General features: G+C 52.3%; 1 protein-coding gene across 4 annotated transcripts in view; it reads left to right on the forward strand.

Annotated features, from left to right (window-relative positions):
• BCAS3 (BCAS3 microtubule associated cell migration factor) overlaps window positions 1-15,817 on the forward strand; it is a 564,511-nt gene that overhangs the window by 540,580 nt on the left and 8,114 nt on the right. For all 4 annotated transcript variants that reach the window (XM_059047562.2, XM_059047561.2, XM_067021769.1 and 1 more), the window contains one exon: window positions 1,133-1,300. In XM_059047562.2, the coding sequence (XP_058903545.1) occupies window positions 1,133-1,300 (168 nt within the window). The remainder of the gene's footprint in view (window positions 1-1,132; window positions 1,301-15,817) is intronic.

The raw sequence follows: 15,817 nt of genomic DNA on the forward strand, positions 1-15,817 counted from the left end.
CTGTATAATAAAGTAGAATAATTTAAATTTAGCCTTTGAAGTGATCTTGCATGTAAAATCTAATCTTGGCATTCAGCAGAGCACCGTGTACTTTTTGGAATTGGGAAGCAGCTTCAGATCATGGAAAGGTCTTTGCTGAAGATGCTATCACCTGAGCTCGTGCTGCCGTCCTGCAAATGGTGCCCCGGTGGTGCACATGTCCTGGGGCAGCTGGGGGACTGTATGTGGTGGAGTAGAATGAGTTCTAGACTGAGCCATCGGAAGATCTGAGTTCTTGAACCAAGCCTGCCACAAACTTGCCGTTGGATCGTGGGACATAACCTTTCTGAGGATATTTGGTATAGGTTATAGGATATAGTGACTTAGAATGCTTTTTCTAAAAAAAAATTTAAGGATGTAACCCCTTTTAAAAATGAATCTTGGGCTTCCCTGGTGGCACAGTGGTTGAGAGTCCGCCTGCCGATGCAGGGGACACGGGTTCGTGCCCCGGTCCAGGAGGATCCCACATGCCGCAGAGCGGCTTGGCCCGTGAGCCATGGCCGCTAAGCCTGTGCGTCCGGAGCCTGTGCTCCGCAACGGGAGAGGCCACAACAGTGAGAGGCCCCCGTACCGCAAAAAAAAAAAAAAAAAAAAAAAAAGAATCTTTAAGCGAAGCCCTATTGCCTCAAACAGAGAAAAGTGGGGAGGGGGGTTTGCTTGAACCTGGGAAAGAAGTTTCCTACCTTTGACCTAGCTCTAGAAGCAGTCCCTGAAGACTTTAGAGAACCCTGTAGGTCCTCAGAAAACAGTTCGGGGGAGTTCCCTGGATGCCCAGTGGTTAGGACTCTGTGCTTTCACTGCTGAGGGCCCGGTTTCTAATCCCTGGTGGGGGAACAAGGATCCTACAAGCCATGCAACAATAACAAAAGAAGAAAACAGTTCAAAAACCGCTAGCCCAACGCCGTGGAGGTCTACACGCTCTGACCTGGTGGCATGAGCTGTCTCGTTCTGCCCTGCACGTCCGTGTTTCATGGTGTTCCCTCCTTCATCCGTCCTGTGGAAGGGCTAAAGGGGAGTTGGCAGTGGGCAGACATAGAGAATGGCCCGCTCTCTGCAAGGTGACTCAGCGTCAGATGTCCCCTGTGCGCTGCAGGTACCTTCGACCGGAGCGTGACCCTGCTGGAGGTGTGTGGGAGCTGGCCGGAGGGCTTCGGGCTACGGCACATGGCCTCCATGGAGCACACGGAGGAGGGCCTGCGGGAGCGGCTGGCCGATGCCATGGCCGAGTCACCGAGCCGGGACGTGGTGGGATCCGGAACAGGTAAAGGTGGCCTCACACTCCTAGCCTGGCTTGGTCGTGAATGGCACCTGTGGGTATGGAGCTTCTCTGGTGGGAGAGGGTGTGTGTTTTAACCATTTGTTTCTTTAGTTGGTACTCTGATTGCCATCCATTTTGGAAGCTTCTGATATTGGGAAACCCAGTGTAGAGGGGTTCCCAGGGAACCGACCCCTCCTACATGGACTAATGCATACAAACATGCTGTGGTTACACAATTGTATCATATAAGTGGCTCCCAGAAGGACACCTTCTCCAGGGGAAGGGACAGCCTTGGTGTCCCTAAGGTTTCAGCAGCCCTTGAGCACTGAACACTGAGGCAGCACACCTTCTTCTGCCCTGCTGCAGGCTTTATAGATTGGAGAGTATCAGTGGGCCCTGCCAGCCTGGGAGGGAGCAAGGATGAAGCAGGCAAGGCTGGTGTGATCCCCCAGACAGCTTTTTCTTAACGCTGCCTTTTGCCTCTGCACTCTTGTCTCTGAGACGGTCCAGCAACTGGGGCCTGGGGTAGCTTCTCACATCCATAGAGCAGAGACATCCTTAGATGATGGGTAAGCCCTGCCCTGGGCAAGCAGGTGTACACACACACACACACACACACACATACACACACACACTCACACGTATGCACTTAGGAAAGGCCACAACCCTTCCATCTTCGCAGAATTACAGTACAGCCTGCCTCTCCTTTTTTCTAAAGTACCCCTTCCTTCTAGACATCTGTGCTGTTAGTGCCAGCTCTAGCCCGGCTTTTATCCCTGAGGGCGACCACCCCACAGGCCTCTTGCCAGTGTTCTGAGGTCAACAGGAACTTTGTTAGGGGATGGAGCAGATCCTGGCTGCAGGCCTTCTCACTCTTGTTTGCCTGAGTCCTCTCAAGCCTGTTATTCTTTACCATGAACTGCTCCATCCCTGATCCACGTGCCTACCTGAAGAGGGGATTCCAGGGAGGAGAAACTTACAACCCTGGGGCAGGAATCAGGACAAGCAAGATGGAGAGTCAAAGCAATTTTGGCAGGGCTCAAAATGCCTGACATTATTACACAGTCCCAATTTCCTGTGGATCCTCAAGGTCTTCTAGATATTTTGGTTTAGCAGTTAACCTTTTCCCTCTCTTCTGCCCCATCCCATTCAGTTCCTCTGTTCCTGCACTAACAGGATAGAGATACATTGTCCTCATCTCTTCCTCCACAGCACTAGCTTCATGCCTGCCCATAGCTCTCGTGTGATAATTGCCAAATGAACAGAATAGATGCAAGAGAGGGAGTTGGCTAGAGATGGAGAGGTGCTTTATCTGGCCACAGGAGACAGCCATCTCTGAGGGCCAGGCCCCCTCCACGCCCCCTTCTTCCCTGGACAGGAAGACGTGCCCCATGGAAGCTGCAACAAGCCATGTCCCACCCCCTCGACTCCCACAAGCACAGACATGGGCACGCCGCCTCCCCACCCCCACTGTAAAGCCATCCAACTCGTGAGTGGCAGGCCATCATGCCACTGTTCTCCCACCTGGATCCGGACATGAGAAGCAGCTCTGCCATTTACAGGGGCTCTAACCCCATTTTGCTTGGAAGCTGGCCGAAGGGAGAAGAGCTTTTCCCTTTCCGAACCTTGCTCGTAGCACAGCTTTCCCCTACGTCTCTGGGGCCCTGGCCAGCCCCAGCTCACACAAACCAGAGCCGGGGGCACCAGACACACTCCCAAGGAGCCACCCTTCCAGGGGCCAGAGCAGCTCTGGGTCAGCTCTCCCCCCCAGCCGCCTTCCTCAGAAGCCACTTAGAGCACCTCCGTGTCGTCCAGCAGCAGACTGGAAGTCTTGGAAGGCACATTCAGGCAGAGTTGGGGAACTTCAGCCTGGCACAGACCATTAGTAACCTGAGTGAAGCTGGCAGCCATTCATCTGCCAGACAGCTGAAGGATTCGGGAGAGTCTTTGTGGCCTTAAGCAGGTTCATGAAATTAAAAAAAGAGAGAGAGAGAGAGAAAAAGGGAGAGAGGAAATTAAAGCTGCATGACCCATAGGTCAGAAAGTAGGAGACGCCCTTTTTTAGCAGAGGGGTTTCATTTTCTCCCCAGACTGTCACCAAATGGGATTCATTCGGTTTTCTTTGACCAAATTAAATCTATCAATCTATATGTGTGCACACACATATATATGTTTTTGTTGTTGTTTTTAAACTCGGCCTCGATTTTGAAGGCCAATAAGTTAAGCAGATACCATGGAAGTTAACCTGTTCCCCTCTGCCTTTATTGAGAATCAGTTTTCACATTTTGCAACTCCAGATAAAGTATCAGCCTGGTCGTGCAGCCCGGGGCCTTGAAAGGGCAGCCTGACACACCCACACCAGAGTCAGCCTGCTGCCCAGAGATAGCCAGGCAACGTGGATGAGAATTTCCAGCAAGTCACCCTTTGCTCAGAGCAGCCTCTCAGTCCCGCTCTCGCTTTCCACAACCTGCTCCTCTAGGTGCTCATGGGATAGGGTAACCCAAGCATGTGCCTCTGTTGGTTTCTCCGAGGCACCAGAGATGATCAGTTTCTGTAATGCCTGCGGCAGGCTCTTTGTTCAGTGTAGTACCCGGAACGGATACTCCATGACCCCTGACACCAAAGCCCATTGTATCCATGCTTCACTATTATACAGGTTTACCTAGTGATGTGCCACCAAATGTCTAACAAACAGCTCTCCAAAGGGAAGCAGGAAAGCCCTGGTTTATAGCAGTTGGGCATTTGCCGTAGGACAGAACCTCCCATTGCGGCCAGTTTCAAGCCATCAACATGACGCCAGTCACCTAGCAGAATTCCTGAAAATGTAGCAGTCAGCCAGCTCCAGCACCCCACTGGTAAGCTGTACCATAGTGCAAAACAGCTCTCCCCCAAAGTGAAGCAAAACCTGTCAAAACTTTCTCAGAGTGGTTTGTGAACCATCAGCACTGTCTATATCCAGGAGCTGATTAAAAATGCAGAATCTCAGGCCCCACCCAGCCCTACTGAATCAGCACCTGCGTTTTGACAGGATCTGTGTGCACATTAAAGTTTGAGAAGGCCCGTTTTGAAACGTAGTTTACCTGTGAGGCGGATGTTAGCTCTGTCCTCCAGGATGGCTGTGACCGGTTAGTCCAATTGGATCAAAATTAGATTTGCAAGTCCAGCTCAAAAATAACTGACTGAATTGCTTTCTTCCTAATATCCTCACACCTCCTGCCCCTGTTACCTTTCCATTGTCCCCAGTCAGCAAAACAAAATCCAGGTCAAGCCAACTCTGCTCATACACTTAGGTTGCTGAAGAAAAATCGTAAGTTGTTCAGATCGGTACCTCTACAAACGTACGGTGTCCACTCTCCAGTGAGCCCTGGCAGTCCTTCTGCATTTTCCCAGTGCCTCCTTTTCCAGATCTCAGTTTGCACTCATCTTTTGCAGCAGATCCCAGTGGCTAGAACAGTGTCTGACACATAGGGGGTGTGCGGTAACTACTGGGTGAATGGATTCTACGTTGAACCTAGGTGTTAGCAGCTCTGCTGCAGCCCCTGCTTTACTGCTGTGGCTTCTGGCCTGTTTTCATTCTCTTCGAGAATGAAAGAGATTCCCCAGATCTCTGGTCCTCTAAGTTTGTATTTTATTATTTTTTTTCCGTATTTTTGCTGTTTATTTGGTATGAATTAGTCTGCGCTTTATTCAGTATGGGACCTATGCTCTGTCCACCCAGCATCCTGAAATCAGTCTCTTTCCTTCTTCGTGGACACTATGTCAAACGTCCCGTTCCCCTCAAATCTCTTACCCCACCAGCTTGTCTCTCACCCTCAGAAAATGGTGGTCACCATTTGAGCAATCCCTTGGCCTCCTGCACCCAGACCCTAAACATCCCTGCAGCAACCTCCCCTCCCCTCCTGTCCAGAGGAGGAGCAGTTCCTGCCCCCAGCCTGCCCGGCCACAACACCCAGAGTCGCCACCGAATGTCCATTTTTGCCCCAGCGCTGGCCCAGTGAGCCAGGCCCGGTGATCTTGGAGCGATCTCCCTGCAGTTCCTGTTTCACCACTCTCGTGGATTTTCTTCTGCCCCTGCCACTTCTCCGTCCTTTCCCCGGGCTTGCTTTCTCCGTCAGCCTTCAGTGTATCTCTCCAGGCCCTTTCTTAGCCCTCTTTCCTCTCCCTCAGTGCGAACAGGGCCATCCCCTCTGCTTCCGTGGCCTCAATTACTACCCATAAACCGATGATTTCCAAAGATTCTCCAAGTTGGCTTCCTCTCCTGATCTCCAGAACATCTCTCCGGTCACCTGTCAATGTTTCCACATATCCAAACACTGAACTTCTCTCCCCCCAGCCCTGTCCTTCTCCCGGATTCACCCCCATCTCATCACGTACAAAGCCCTTCATGACCAGCCGCTGCCCTGTCTGCGGACTCCTCTCTCACTGCTCTGGGCGAGCCGCAGCCACGCTGAAGTCCCCAGAGGGTCCCTAAGCACACGTGTTCCCTCTACCTGCCGGGCCTCTGCACAAACTTCTCCTCCTGCCGGGGATGCTGTCTCCTACAGCCCTTCCTCTCTCAGCCCCTCCAAATAACATGACTAATTCCTGCTTTTAGTAGACATGCCTTTCAATATTGCCTTTTCTAGAAAGCTAGGATTTTTTTCGATAAGCAAAACATTTACTTATTCCAGTTGTTTTGTGTCTAAGTAAAGGTATAACCTAATACCAAAAAAATTTTCATAAACACCTGGACACATATTAAGGTTATTTTCACTTTAACTCTTTCAATCACTGTTTAGCTAAACCTTGTCTTTCTTTTTTTGGCTTTCTCCCACATCCAATAGCAAAAGCCCTAGGCCTCATTCACAGGTCCTGACCAGCTGTTTATAAAGTATTGACACATCTCTGTTGCAGGCAGCCTCCCTTTGCTGCTGTGGACTCTTAAGAGCTCACTAAGTCAGCAGTCAAGGTCAAGGGGGACTGACTCTTCCCCATGACTGTGGCTTCCTGCAGTCCCGGGAACGCTGTTTCATTCTCCTTTATGATCACAGCACTAAGGGTAGGAAAGAGGCTCATCCTTTTCTGTCTAGAGTCTCTTTAACAGATTCTGTCCTAGTCCAGAAGCAGCTTCTCTTGGGGATCACACTGGGGGCTTAATCTTTACCTCTTACCTTCCATCAGAAATACATTTACTTCCTTGCTCAAATACATAAAACTTACAGGAAACAATAGTATAGGCAGTATACTCTAGTACTATTTTATTTCATTTTTTTAAATTGGGGTACAGTTGCTGTGCAATGCTGTGTTAGTTTCTGCTGTACAATGATGTGAATCAGCTGTATACATTTTTTTTTAATGCAGTCATGACTCACTAAACTGATTTTACAATACATCGATGAATTGCGATCTACAGTTTGGAAAGCAGTGCTCTAGTTTACTCTGCTAAATCCTCTGAGTTTTCCTGCGTGTATAGTAATTACTCAGCAGAAAAGGCTGTGAGATTATTTTCAGCTGAAGGTCTTCCAAAGATTTCTGCCAGGAACTACTTTTACTTTTTGAAAGGGCTGTACCTTTTTTCCTCCTTAATATGGAAAGCACATTTTGAACAGTATACACAGCTTTTAAATGGTCACGGGAAGGGTTCAGTAAGTGAATTAACAAATATCCATTCAATAAGTGAATTAACAAATATCCATTAACAAAGTCCATTGACTACCTACGTTTTGCAAAAAGATGAACAAAAAGCACTATTTTTGTGTGTGCGTGCTAATAGCTTTCATTTCAGGACCGTGAGAATTAAGATCTCAATAAATGTTAGCTATTGTTCCTGGAGTTGACCAGATGGGCACCCCAAAACAAATAACCCAGTATGTTGGACCCTCTATCCTACCTCTAAGATTAGCTCTTCCGATGGGCCTTGCAACTCCTGTTTGCCTCATTGCTGAGGGCTGGGAACATTTTCGTGCTAAGGCTGCATTTCCAGTAGGAGTCTTCCATCTCAGGGTGCCACATGATCACGTGACAGTAATTGCAGGCATGGGGCAGTGAATTAATTCTCTTATCTTCTAGACGTCCCTACTCTCAGGCAAGCACTATCATGGAAGCAACTTAGCCAGTCCCTTAGGTACTTTCCTCTGCTTCACCTAGTCGGGCCCTGGATTTTCTCGCCTTCTTCGGTGCCTCTACAAAATGCTTTCAGGGGCTCCTGTCAGCCACCTCCTCAGTAGGCCCTCACCGTCTCTCCAGGGCCGCTGCAGGCAGGCGGGCTCTCTGGAGGTGCCCCTGGGCACGGTGCCGGCCCTCCAGGGAATAAAGCTGTCTCTCAGCTCACTTTCTTCCTCTCTAAGGCCAAGGGAGAGGGAAGACAGGAGGTGCAGGAAATGTTGGCCTCCTGTTCCCGTGATGTCCTGGCCGCTGTTCCCTGTGCCGAGCGCTTGGGTTGCCTCGTTTCCTCCTCTCCTTTGTCCTAACGGCTGCCACCTCCCAAACGGCTTCTACGCCTCCGATTCCACGCTGTTGTCACACCACCGCCAGGTAGGCGACGTTCCTCTCTGAGATGTACAAAGGAGGAAAAATTAAAGCTTTGAAGTGAAATCATAATTAAAACGTGGGATTAAAAGGAGATATCCAGGGCTTCCCTGGTGGCGCAGTGGTTGAGAATCCGCCTGCCGATGCAGGGGACACGGGTTCGTGCCCTGGTCCGGGAAGACCCCACATGCCGCGGAGCAGCTGGGCCCGTGAGCCATGGCCGCTGAGCCTGCGCGTCCGGAGCCTGTGCTCCGCAACGGGAGAGGCCACAACAGTGAGAGGGCCCGCATACCTAAAAAAAAAAAAAAGGCTATATCCAGGGCTTCGCTGGTAGCGCAGTGGTTAAGAATCCTCCTGCCAGTGCAGGGGACACGAGTTCAAGCCCTGGTCCAGGAAGATCCCACAGGCCACGGAGCAACTAAGCCCATGCGCCACAACAACTGAGCCTGCGCTCTAGAGCCCACAATCCACAACTACTGAGCCCGCGCGCCTAGAGCCCATGCTCCACAACAAGAGAAGCCACCGCAATGAGAAGCCCGCGCACCGCAATGAAGAGTAGACCCCGCTCGCCACAACTAAAGCCCGCGTGCAGCAACGAAGACCCAATGCAGCCAAAAATAAAATAAAATAAGTAAATTTATAAAAAAGAAAGGAGATGTCCAGGAAAAATTTCCAGTTCTTAAGATCCTGTCACCTGGTCCGAGGGGTTTATCAATCACTCCTACACATTATTCCTGAGAAGGGAGACCCAGAAAAGGAAGGCATCCTTACTGTCAGGGCCTCCTCTGCCTGTCCTGTTTCCCTCTTCACAAGAGCCCAGGGCCCACACGTGACAGCCTGGGCTCCTTGCTGTGATACTTCAAGTCTCTTACAGGCCTTCCTCACCTTCCTTTCCAGCCTGCTCCCCCACTTCCCTTCCACAGTCGCCCCTTATTCATAATCCATGCAGACACCCTCACCCATCATCCCCAGCACATGGCAGTGCTGACCTGGCTCTGTTCAGGGGCCTGCTGCCCTCACCCACTGCCCGGTCACCTTTTTAGACCAAGCGCAAATCTCACGTTGTCTGAAGCTTTCTCTGAATTTCTGCATCGCCTACTCACTGGACACTTGGCCCTGGACAGGTAGTACCTGTTGCCGTTTCCACTAACTAGCAATGGCAGATTCCCTTCTCCATCCCAGTGGGGCAAGGCTCAGCTCTGGTGGTCTCTTCAGCCCCTCCCTCAGCCATACTGTGTGTCTTTAGCCCGACTCCGGTTCCTCAGACTGAGTCCCATTCCTCTTTGTTACCTCTAACCGCCAGCCTTTCCCTGCCCAGCATCTAGCACTGGGACAAGAGCCAAGCTGAGCCCCAGTTAATGTTTGCTGAATGACTGGATGGGTTTTCGTGGCTCCTGAGAGGTAAATGCAAGCCAGTCAGAGCAATGGAAAGAAGGATTGTGTTTAAAAGACACACTTGTCAGTTTCTGGCCAGTTCTAGATAGTTCGTTTCTCCCTCCTCCTCCTTCCCCTCCCCCCTCCCTCCTCCGTTCCTCTCTCCTTTTCCCCTAAGGCTGCTGGAAGCCCCAGGCAAAGGCAGAGCTGTAAGGGAAGTTTAGCGCTAAGAAGCTCCTCCGCATTTCTCAGTTGCCCAAAGTCGTCTTTGAATTCTTTAACCAAAGCACACTGATTCCCGTCTACAAGGAGGAAGTGCCCATGTGACCTCATCAGTGAATCTTCAGAGTCCCCTTTCCAGGTGTTGCCCCACATGGAAGCAGGGATTCCTGTGGAAAAAGGACAGGCTTGGACAAGGGGTGGAGAAGGGCCGTTGGACCCCCAGATAAGGGCCCTTCTCTGGAGACATGAACATGGGTAAATGGTTAACCAACGGGAGGATTTCTCTCTGTTCCTCCTCCTCTGCCAGAGAATTCACCTTTAACCATTGACCTTTCCGCGAGGTGTGAGATCTGAACAAAGTTGCACACAGTCATGGATGGTTAAATACCCATCTTTCCCTTCTGCCCCTGCCTCTGCCCCTCTACTGCCTCAGAAGGTGGCCTGAGGTATTTCGACCACCCCCGCCCCAGGCAGGATGGCTTGGTGACAGAGGAAAGACACACAGACACACAGAAAATGAAAGTTGGAAATGGCCCTCCGACCCTTTAGGAATCCAGAGCCTGGGCTCTTGAAGCAAAAGAGTCCTGTACGAAGGAAGCCGAGCCATGCCCATCAGATTGCATTTACAGAGGGAGGCGTTTCTGAGTACCCACCCCAGAGTCAGCTGTCTAACCTCTGACATTTGGTGATTGCTTCCTGCCCACTTCTCTTTGAACCCCACCCCTGCCCCCAGGGACCTGCAGGCCCACCACAGAAAGCATTTTAAAATGTCCTGGCAGAATCCCCGGGCACCAGGCTTCCCAGACCTACCCCGATTCCCCCCACATATGTTTTCTTTAGTGTAGTCCAATAGCTTGCAGTCCCACCCCTCTGTGTGCTTAATTGAGTTTGGGGAGAATTGACATCCAGTTGCTTCATTTGTTCAGGATGATTTTTTTCCCTTCTGTGCCTGCCCCCCCCTGCCAGGTTGGGGCCAGGGGGCTCATTTTTCTGGCTGGTTCCCATCATCTCCAGTTGGCCGGGACCAGCTTGCCATCTCCACTTTGATGTATGTGACTGGTGTGTTGGCCTTAGGGGTGGGTTGGGGGGAGGAGCAGGCGGGCCGAGCCTACCAGCCCCCCCCTCCCCGCCTCCGCTTCCATCCGGGCATGGGCCTGGGTCCTTTGGTTTCATACTTTATTCCTCCCCAAGCCACTGGGAGCTGAATCTAAGCATATGGTTCATGCATCTGAGCACGTCTCCATGAGCCTTCTCTGAGCAGCCCAGCAGCACTGCCAAGCAGCTTGGAACTTAAGGCCTGGTTTCCACATTCCTAGAACCCGAGAGGGAGGAAGAAAACCTGAGGGGCTGCGCAAGTGCTGGTGGTAATTCCACATCCTTCCCCGCTCCCATTCCCTTGTAAGGGCGTAGGCAGGACTGTGAAGAGGAACAGAGGGAAGGACAGACCAGTTCAGGCTGGCAAGAAATAGATAAAACCCTGCATGTGCTGTGCCTCGGAACAGACCACGAGCGAGCGCTCCCTGCAAAGCGCTCAGTGGTCAAACCAGATTTTCATATCTACTCCCTTTGATCTCGGCACCGGCTGCTCTCTGAAAGGTCCATGTTGTGATCCTCTTTAAAGAAATATTTTATTTTCAATACGGACACAGCCCTTGACATAGCAGTAAAAACCATTACCCCTGAGAGGCACATGGCTGTGAAGTGTGTTGGTATGTAACTTCCTGTCTTTGCCTACGTGCAGGGCTTCATCCACTGCTCTTTTGGTCCCTCAAGAGGCCCCCCCGCCCCTGCCCTGGTGCTCAGGCTTCAGGAGGCATTGGAGTGAGGGCAAGAGGTCAGCTCAGACAGGAGGTACCTTCTGGCAACGGACGGGTTTGGGATGGGGAGTAGCTGCTGTGCTTTCCCCAACAAGAGTTTCTTTGAGAACCTCACTCCCTGCCCCCCACTTTTAAGATGGAAGTCAAATTTTCGGATTCTGCTGTGCAGAGCAAAGAGGTCACTAGGCTCTAATGCATTTACCATTGACTGCCCCTCTTGTAGTGCGTCTATTAGTGAGTAATTTGATTTGTACCTATTCATTTGCAGTCCCTGCAGGAGCCTGGAGCTGGCCCCTAGTATAATTGGTGCTGTCTCTATTTTTACATCATTAGATTAGCCCCGACTCCTGGCCACTTGTTGTCTGCGCTTGTCTGTCCATTTATACAACCTAATGTAACACAAAATTCATTACTGATCACATTACTTTCAACTCTGAAGCCAGCCTTGTGATAAACATTTGGTTAACCCCTTCCTGCCCACAGGGGGGCTGACAGAACAAATGCACTCCCACTCAACGGGCAAATCAATATTGTAATACAGCAAAGTGGAATTGCATTTCTAGATTTGTTATTTCTCCTGGAGGAGCAAATGGAAAGGCTCGTCTGAGCCAGCTGAATTGAATAATGAATAGGGCCCCGGCACCAGCAGCCAGTCTGTGGACAGAGCACAAAGGCAACATCCGCCTTTGTGTATCCGCCCAGCTTTTTCATCTGGATGGGGCGGCACCGCAGCAATTAATCGAGACTCGTGACTGTGGGGTCAAGATCGTAGGCTGGGACCCTGACAGAGGCAACAGAGACCTTGACCCCATCACCACCGTCTTAGCTCAGCTTGGCCTAGGACGACTGAACTAAGAACTAGGTTCATTTCCTTAAAAACCTTCACTGATATGAAGGCACCAGCCCTATGGCCTTGGCAGTAATGCCACCAAGCAATTAAATTAAATCCATTACTAAACTAAAGTTTACCATTTGGAAACAAATATACAAAATTTTTCCTGTTTAGAGTCAGGTCAGCAATGTTGGGATTGCTGTGTGCTGTGCCCACCTCCAGCGGGAGCACTCTTTGGTGTGGAAGTGCCACGTGCGCCTAAAAGTGGTCCTAGATCTCAGATAGGGATGTTGGTGAGCAGCCTGGGGGACTCTGGTCCAGGAGCTGGCCAAGAGTCTTAAAGGGACCTGTATTTAATCCAGAAGAGTCTTATCTACCCCCACCCTGGTTATCCCCTCCCCAGCCCCCATTAGTCTCTGGGGAGCATCCACACCCACTCTAAGTCATTAACTTGCAGGACAGTTTGTTTCAAAAAGAATACTACCCCGACTTATTAAGAAAGTCTCGTAAAACCTATACCGCAAAGATTAGAAAAATAGACAGAGAGGAAGTAGAATGGAACCCATTACCATGAAAGTCATAAATCCCTAAGTAAAAATAAGCCATAAACTGAACATACTCAGTTGGGAAGGGAAGCTGGAAAAGGCAGCCTGTCTAGGGGATGTTCTGCCTGAGTTCAGGGAAGTCCTGAACGGGAGGCTGGGGAGAGGCACCGAAGCCTCGGGTGAGTGCGCCTCCTTTCTGTTGAGTGGGCCACCCTCCGTCTCACCGAGGCCGGCACCTTGGACCGTGCTGCCCGTTAACCCGTTCGGAGCCCTGACAGGCCAGAAATGACCAGCAATCCTGTGAGACGTGGAGGTGCCAGGGATTCCTGGAGACGGCTCCCAGGCTGCTCCTGGCCTTCTCCATTGCCTCGCCCTGCCCTGACTGTGAGAGGCTCCCCATTTCCCATAGAGGGCTCTAGGGCCAGGCCAGAGGCTCTCGAGCGCATCCTGCTGTGAGAAACTCCAGAGAGGGGATCCCTCAGCAGGGTGTGACGAGACACCGCGCATCTAGGCAGTGGAAGGAGGACACTGGTGTGTCCCCGAGGCGAGCCTGGGTTCGGCAGCCGTGTCCCCAGGGCCGCTCACCTCCCCGCCCCTGCCCAGCCCACAGTGCACTGACTTGCTCAGTCAAAGCGAGCCTGCTGCTTTGGCCTCAGCTGGCCGTCCTCTCCGGTGGGTGAGTGGGACAGTGGGGGAGAGGGCGCGGCACGGGCCCCAGCCCCATCAGCTCTAGAAAACAGATCAGAGCACAGGCCTTAAACTGTACAGAACGGGAGAGATCAGTGGCAGGGAGGAGATCGGGTCAGACCATGGAATGAGAGATGATGGTGATTTCTTAACCTTGATGGAAGGGGGAAAGCCACATCTTACCAAACTCTTCCGCTGCATCGGAGAGAATTTAATTACATTTGGACATTTGAATGAGAACCAGATGTGGCTCGAGCCCATCAGGCCAGCCGTGTTCAAGGAGCAGCATCTCTCGTGTGGTCCACGGGCCCCTGCGCCGTCTCACAGCCCCGGAGGGCGGCTCCGGAAGACCCCGCCCGGGAGCTTGGTGGGGTCTTCCGAGCTTCAAGGCTGGACTTCAGGAGGCAGGAAGGTCGAGGCTGGCTGCCGGACACCTGGTTCCCTGGGACAGTTTCCAAGCTCTGTGTCCTCCCCAGAGCCACGCTGAGTGGGCATGTTCGCGGGGCCCCATATGCAGACGCACACAAAGGAGGCCCGTCCAGCACCTGTCTGGGCGTCCTCTACCACCACGCTGCCCCCCTGCATCTACCTCAGATGGCATCTGCCGCAGCTCTGCCCCCCGTGTTGTGCTGCTGGCCTGGAGCTAGAGGGGGCATTTGGGGCCCTCCTGGGTGAGACCCGCTTCTCCAAGGGCCTCAGCCTGCTGAAACATCAGGGATGGCAACCCCAGCTTTCTACCCAGGACCCCACTGCAGTGAGAGTGGTCTCTCCCACGCGCTCCGGGCATATCCTGCTTCTTGAAGCACCTTCACATCCTCTTCTCTTTAGAGCCTCACACGCCCCGTGAGGTCTGCAGAGCGGCCCCTCCCCCTCCTGCCTGACAGATGGTGATGCAGATGAGAAGTGAAGCCACTTGCCCAGGTCATTCAGCACGTCTGCGGCAGAACTGGGGCTAGAGCGAGTCCTCCTCCTCCTCGACATCCACAGGGAGGTTCAGCTCAAGGCTGCTCCTACATCTGGCTGATCTCAAGCATGGTTTCAGCCAGATTTATCACATAACTCAAAACCAGGGATCCGTGAGCCAGGTCAGCTCAGCCTTTGCCGTCCCCAAGTATAATATGCTGTGACAGGACATACTCTGCCTGGGTCAGGATTTAAAGTTAGACAGATGTAGTGACACCGAGAGGGTCCCCGCACATGGGGCACTGGTCGAGGTGACCTGGGTGGGTGATCCTGCCCTCTTCTCCTTAAGCCAAGACTTGAGAGGGCTTGGGTCACATGGGTTGCCTGAGAGCGGGTTGTGGAAGCCTTTCTGGTCTTTCCCTGGCTGGGGTTGGTGCCCTATCATGGCTGTTGTAGGAGGGACCCGGGGAAAGGCTCCAGCCCCCAGACAGGCCAGCCTACCTTCTGGCAAATACCACTTAATTCTGGGAAGGGATCCGGGGCTGGGTTGTGAGCTGCTCTGCCTGGAACTCAGATGCTCTGCTCCCTTCCCCACCCCCAGCACGCACACACACAGACACACACACACACACACACAGCTGGCTCCAGGGGAAGAGGGGGTGGAGGATGGAGGATGCCCTTTCTCATTCTTCAGCCTCCATCCCTCCCCCTCTTTTTTCTACTTTGAGTCTCCCTTCCCCAACCTTCCAGCATGCTCCTCTCCTGTCATCCCCACTGGACCCACCAGGAATTCGAGACCTAGCCTACCTCTATGCCCCTGTCTCATGTATTAATGCCAGACTGCCCTGCTGTCATGAATAGGGTTTCCAGAGGCCTAAGGACCTTTCCTGTTGGAGGGGAGAAAGGTGATGTGCCTTTTCCCCAGTTTTTCTGGGTGGAGCCTAAGGCACAGAGAGGGCTCTCCACTTGCCAGTTTCCTCAACCATCCTTTCCAGGTATTGATCATGACTTTCACCTTCCAGGGAAGGGCCAGTGGATGCCCAGAAAGGTCTGAGGTCTCCTTGAGGCCTCAGGTCTCCCCCGCAAACCCTGAGGTTATTAGGCAGCTGTGTGTGGCCCCAGTGGCCAAGGGACACAATTCCAGGTACCTGAGCCACGAGCAGCAGATATTTGCCCTTAATGTTTGGAGCTGGCAGCGGGGGAGGGGTTGGTGAGGGGCAAGGCAGGCCATGTAGCCTCGGCCTCATCCTGTGACGTTCTGGGTCTCAGTACCTGCGGGAGTCAGGAACGATAGCTGGGCAAGGAGATAAGAAAGCGTGTTTGTGGGAGCCCTGTGGGTTGGAAGAGACTCCTGCCAGGAGGGAAGGCGTGTACCTGCCCACTGGCTGCAGGACCCGGGCCGTTGGCACAAGCTCTCAGGGACCCCAGGCTGAGTGTGCAGTGAGATGACCAGAAGTAGGTGGAATCAGTGGGCCAGGGCTCTGTGCTCAGCACAGGTGTGAAGCCCTGGAGATACCCAGGCCGTTGTTAGCTATCTTCTCATCCACTCCCTCATTCCATCACCCAGACCAGGATTCCCATTATCTCAACTCGGAAGGGCCTTTTCATTCTCAGCCCCTCAGCTTCGAGAAAC

Source organism: Kogia breviceps, chromosome 19, assembly GCF_026419965.1.
Source record: "Kogia breviceps isolate mKogBre1 chromosome 19, mKogBre1 haplotype 1, whole genome shotgun sequence".
In the NCBI taxonomy this organism is placed as follows: domain Eukaryota; kingdom Metazoa; phylum Chordata; class Mammalia; order Artiodactyla; family Physeteridae; genus Kogia; species Kogia breviceps.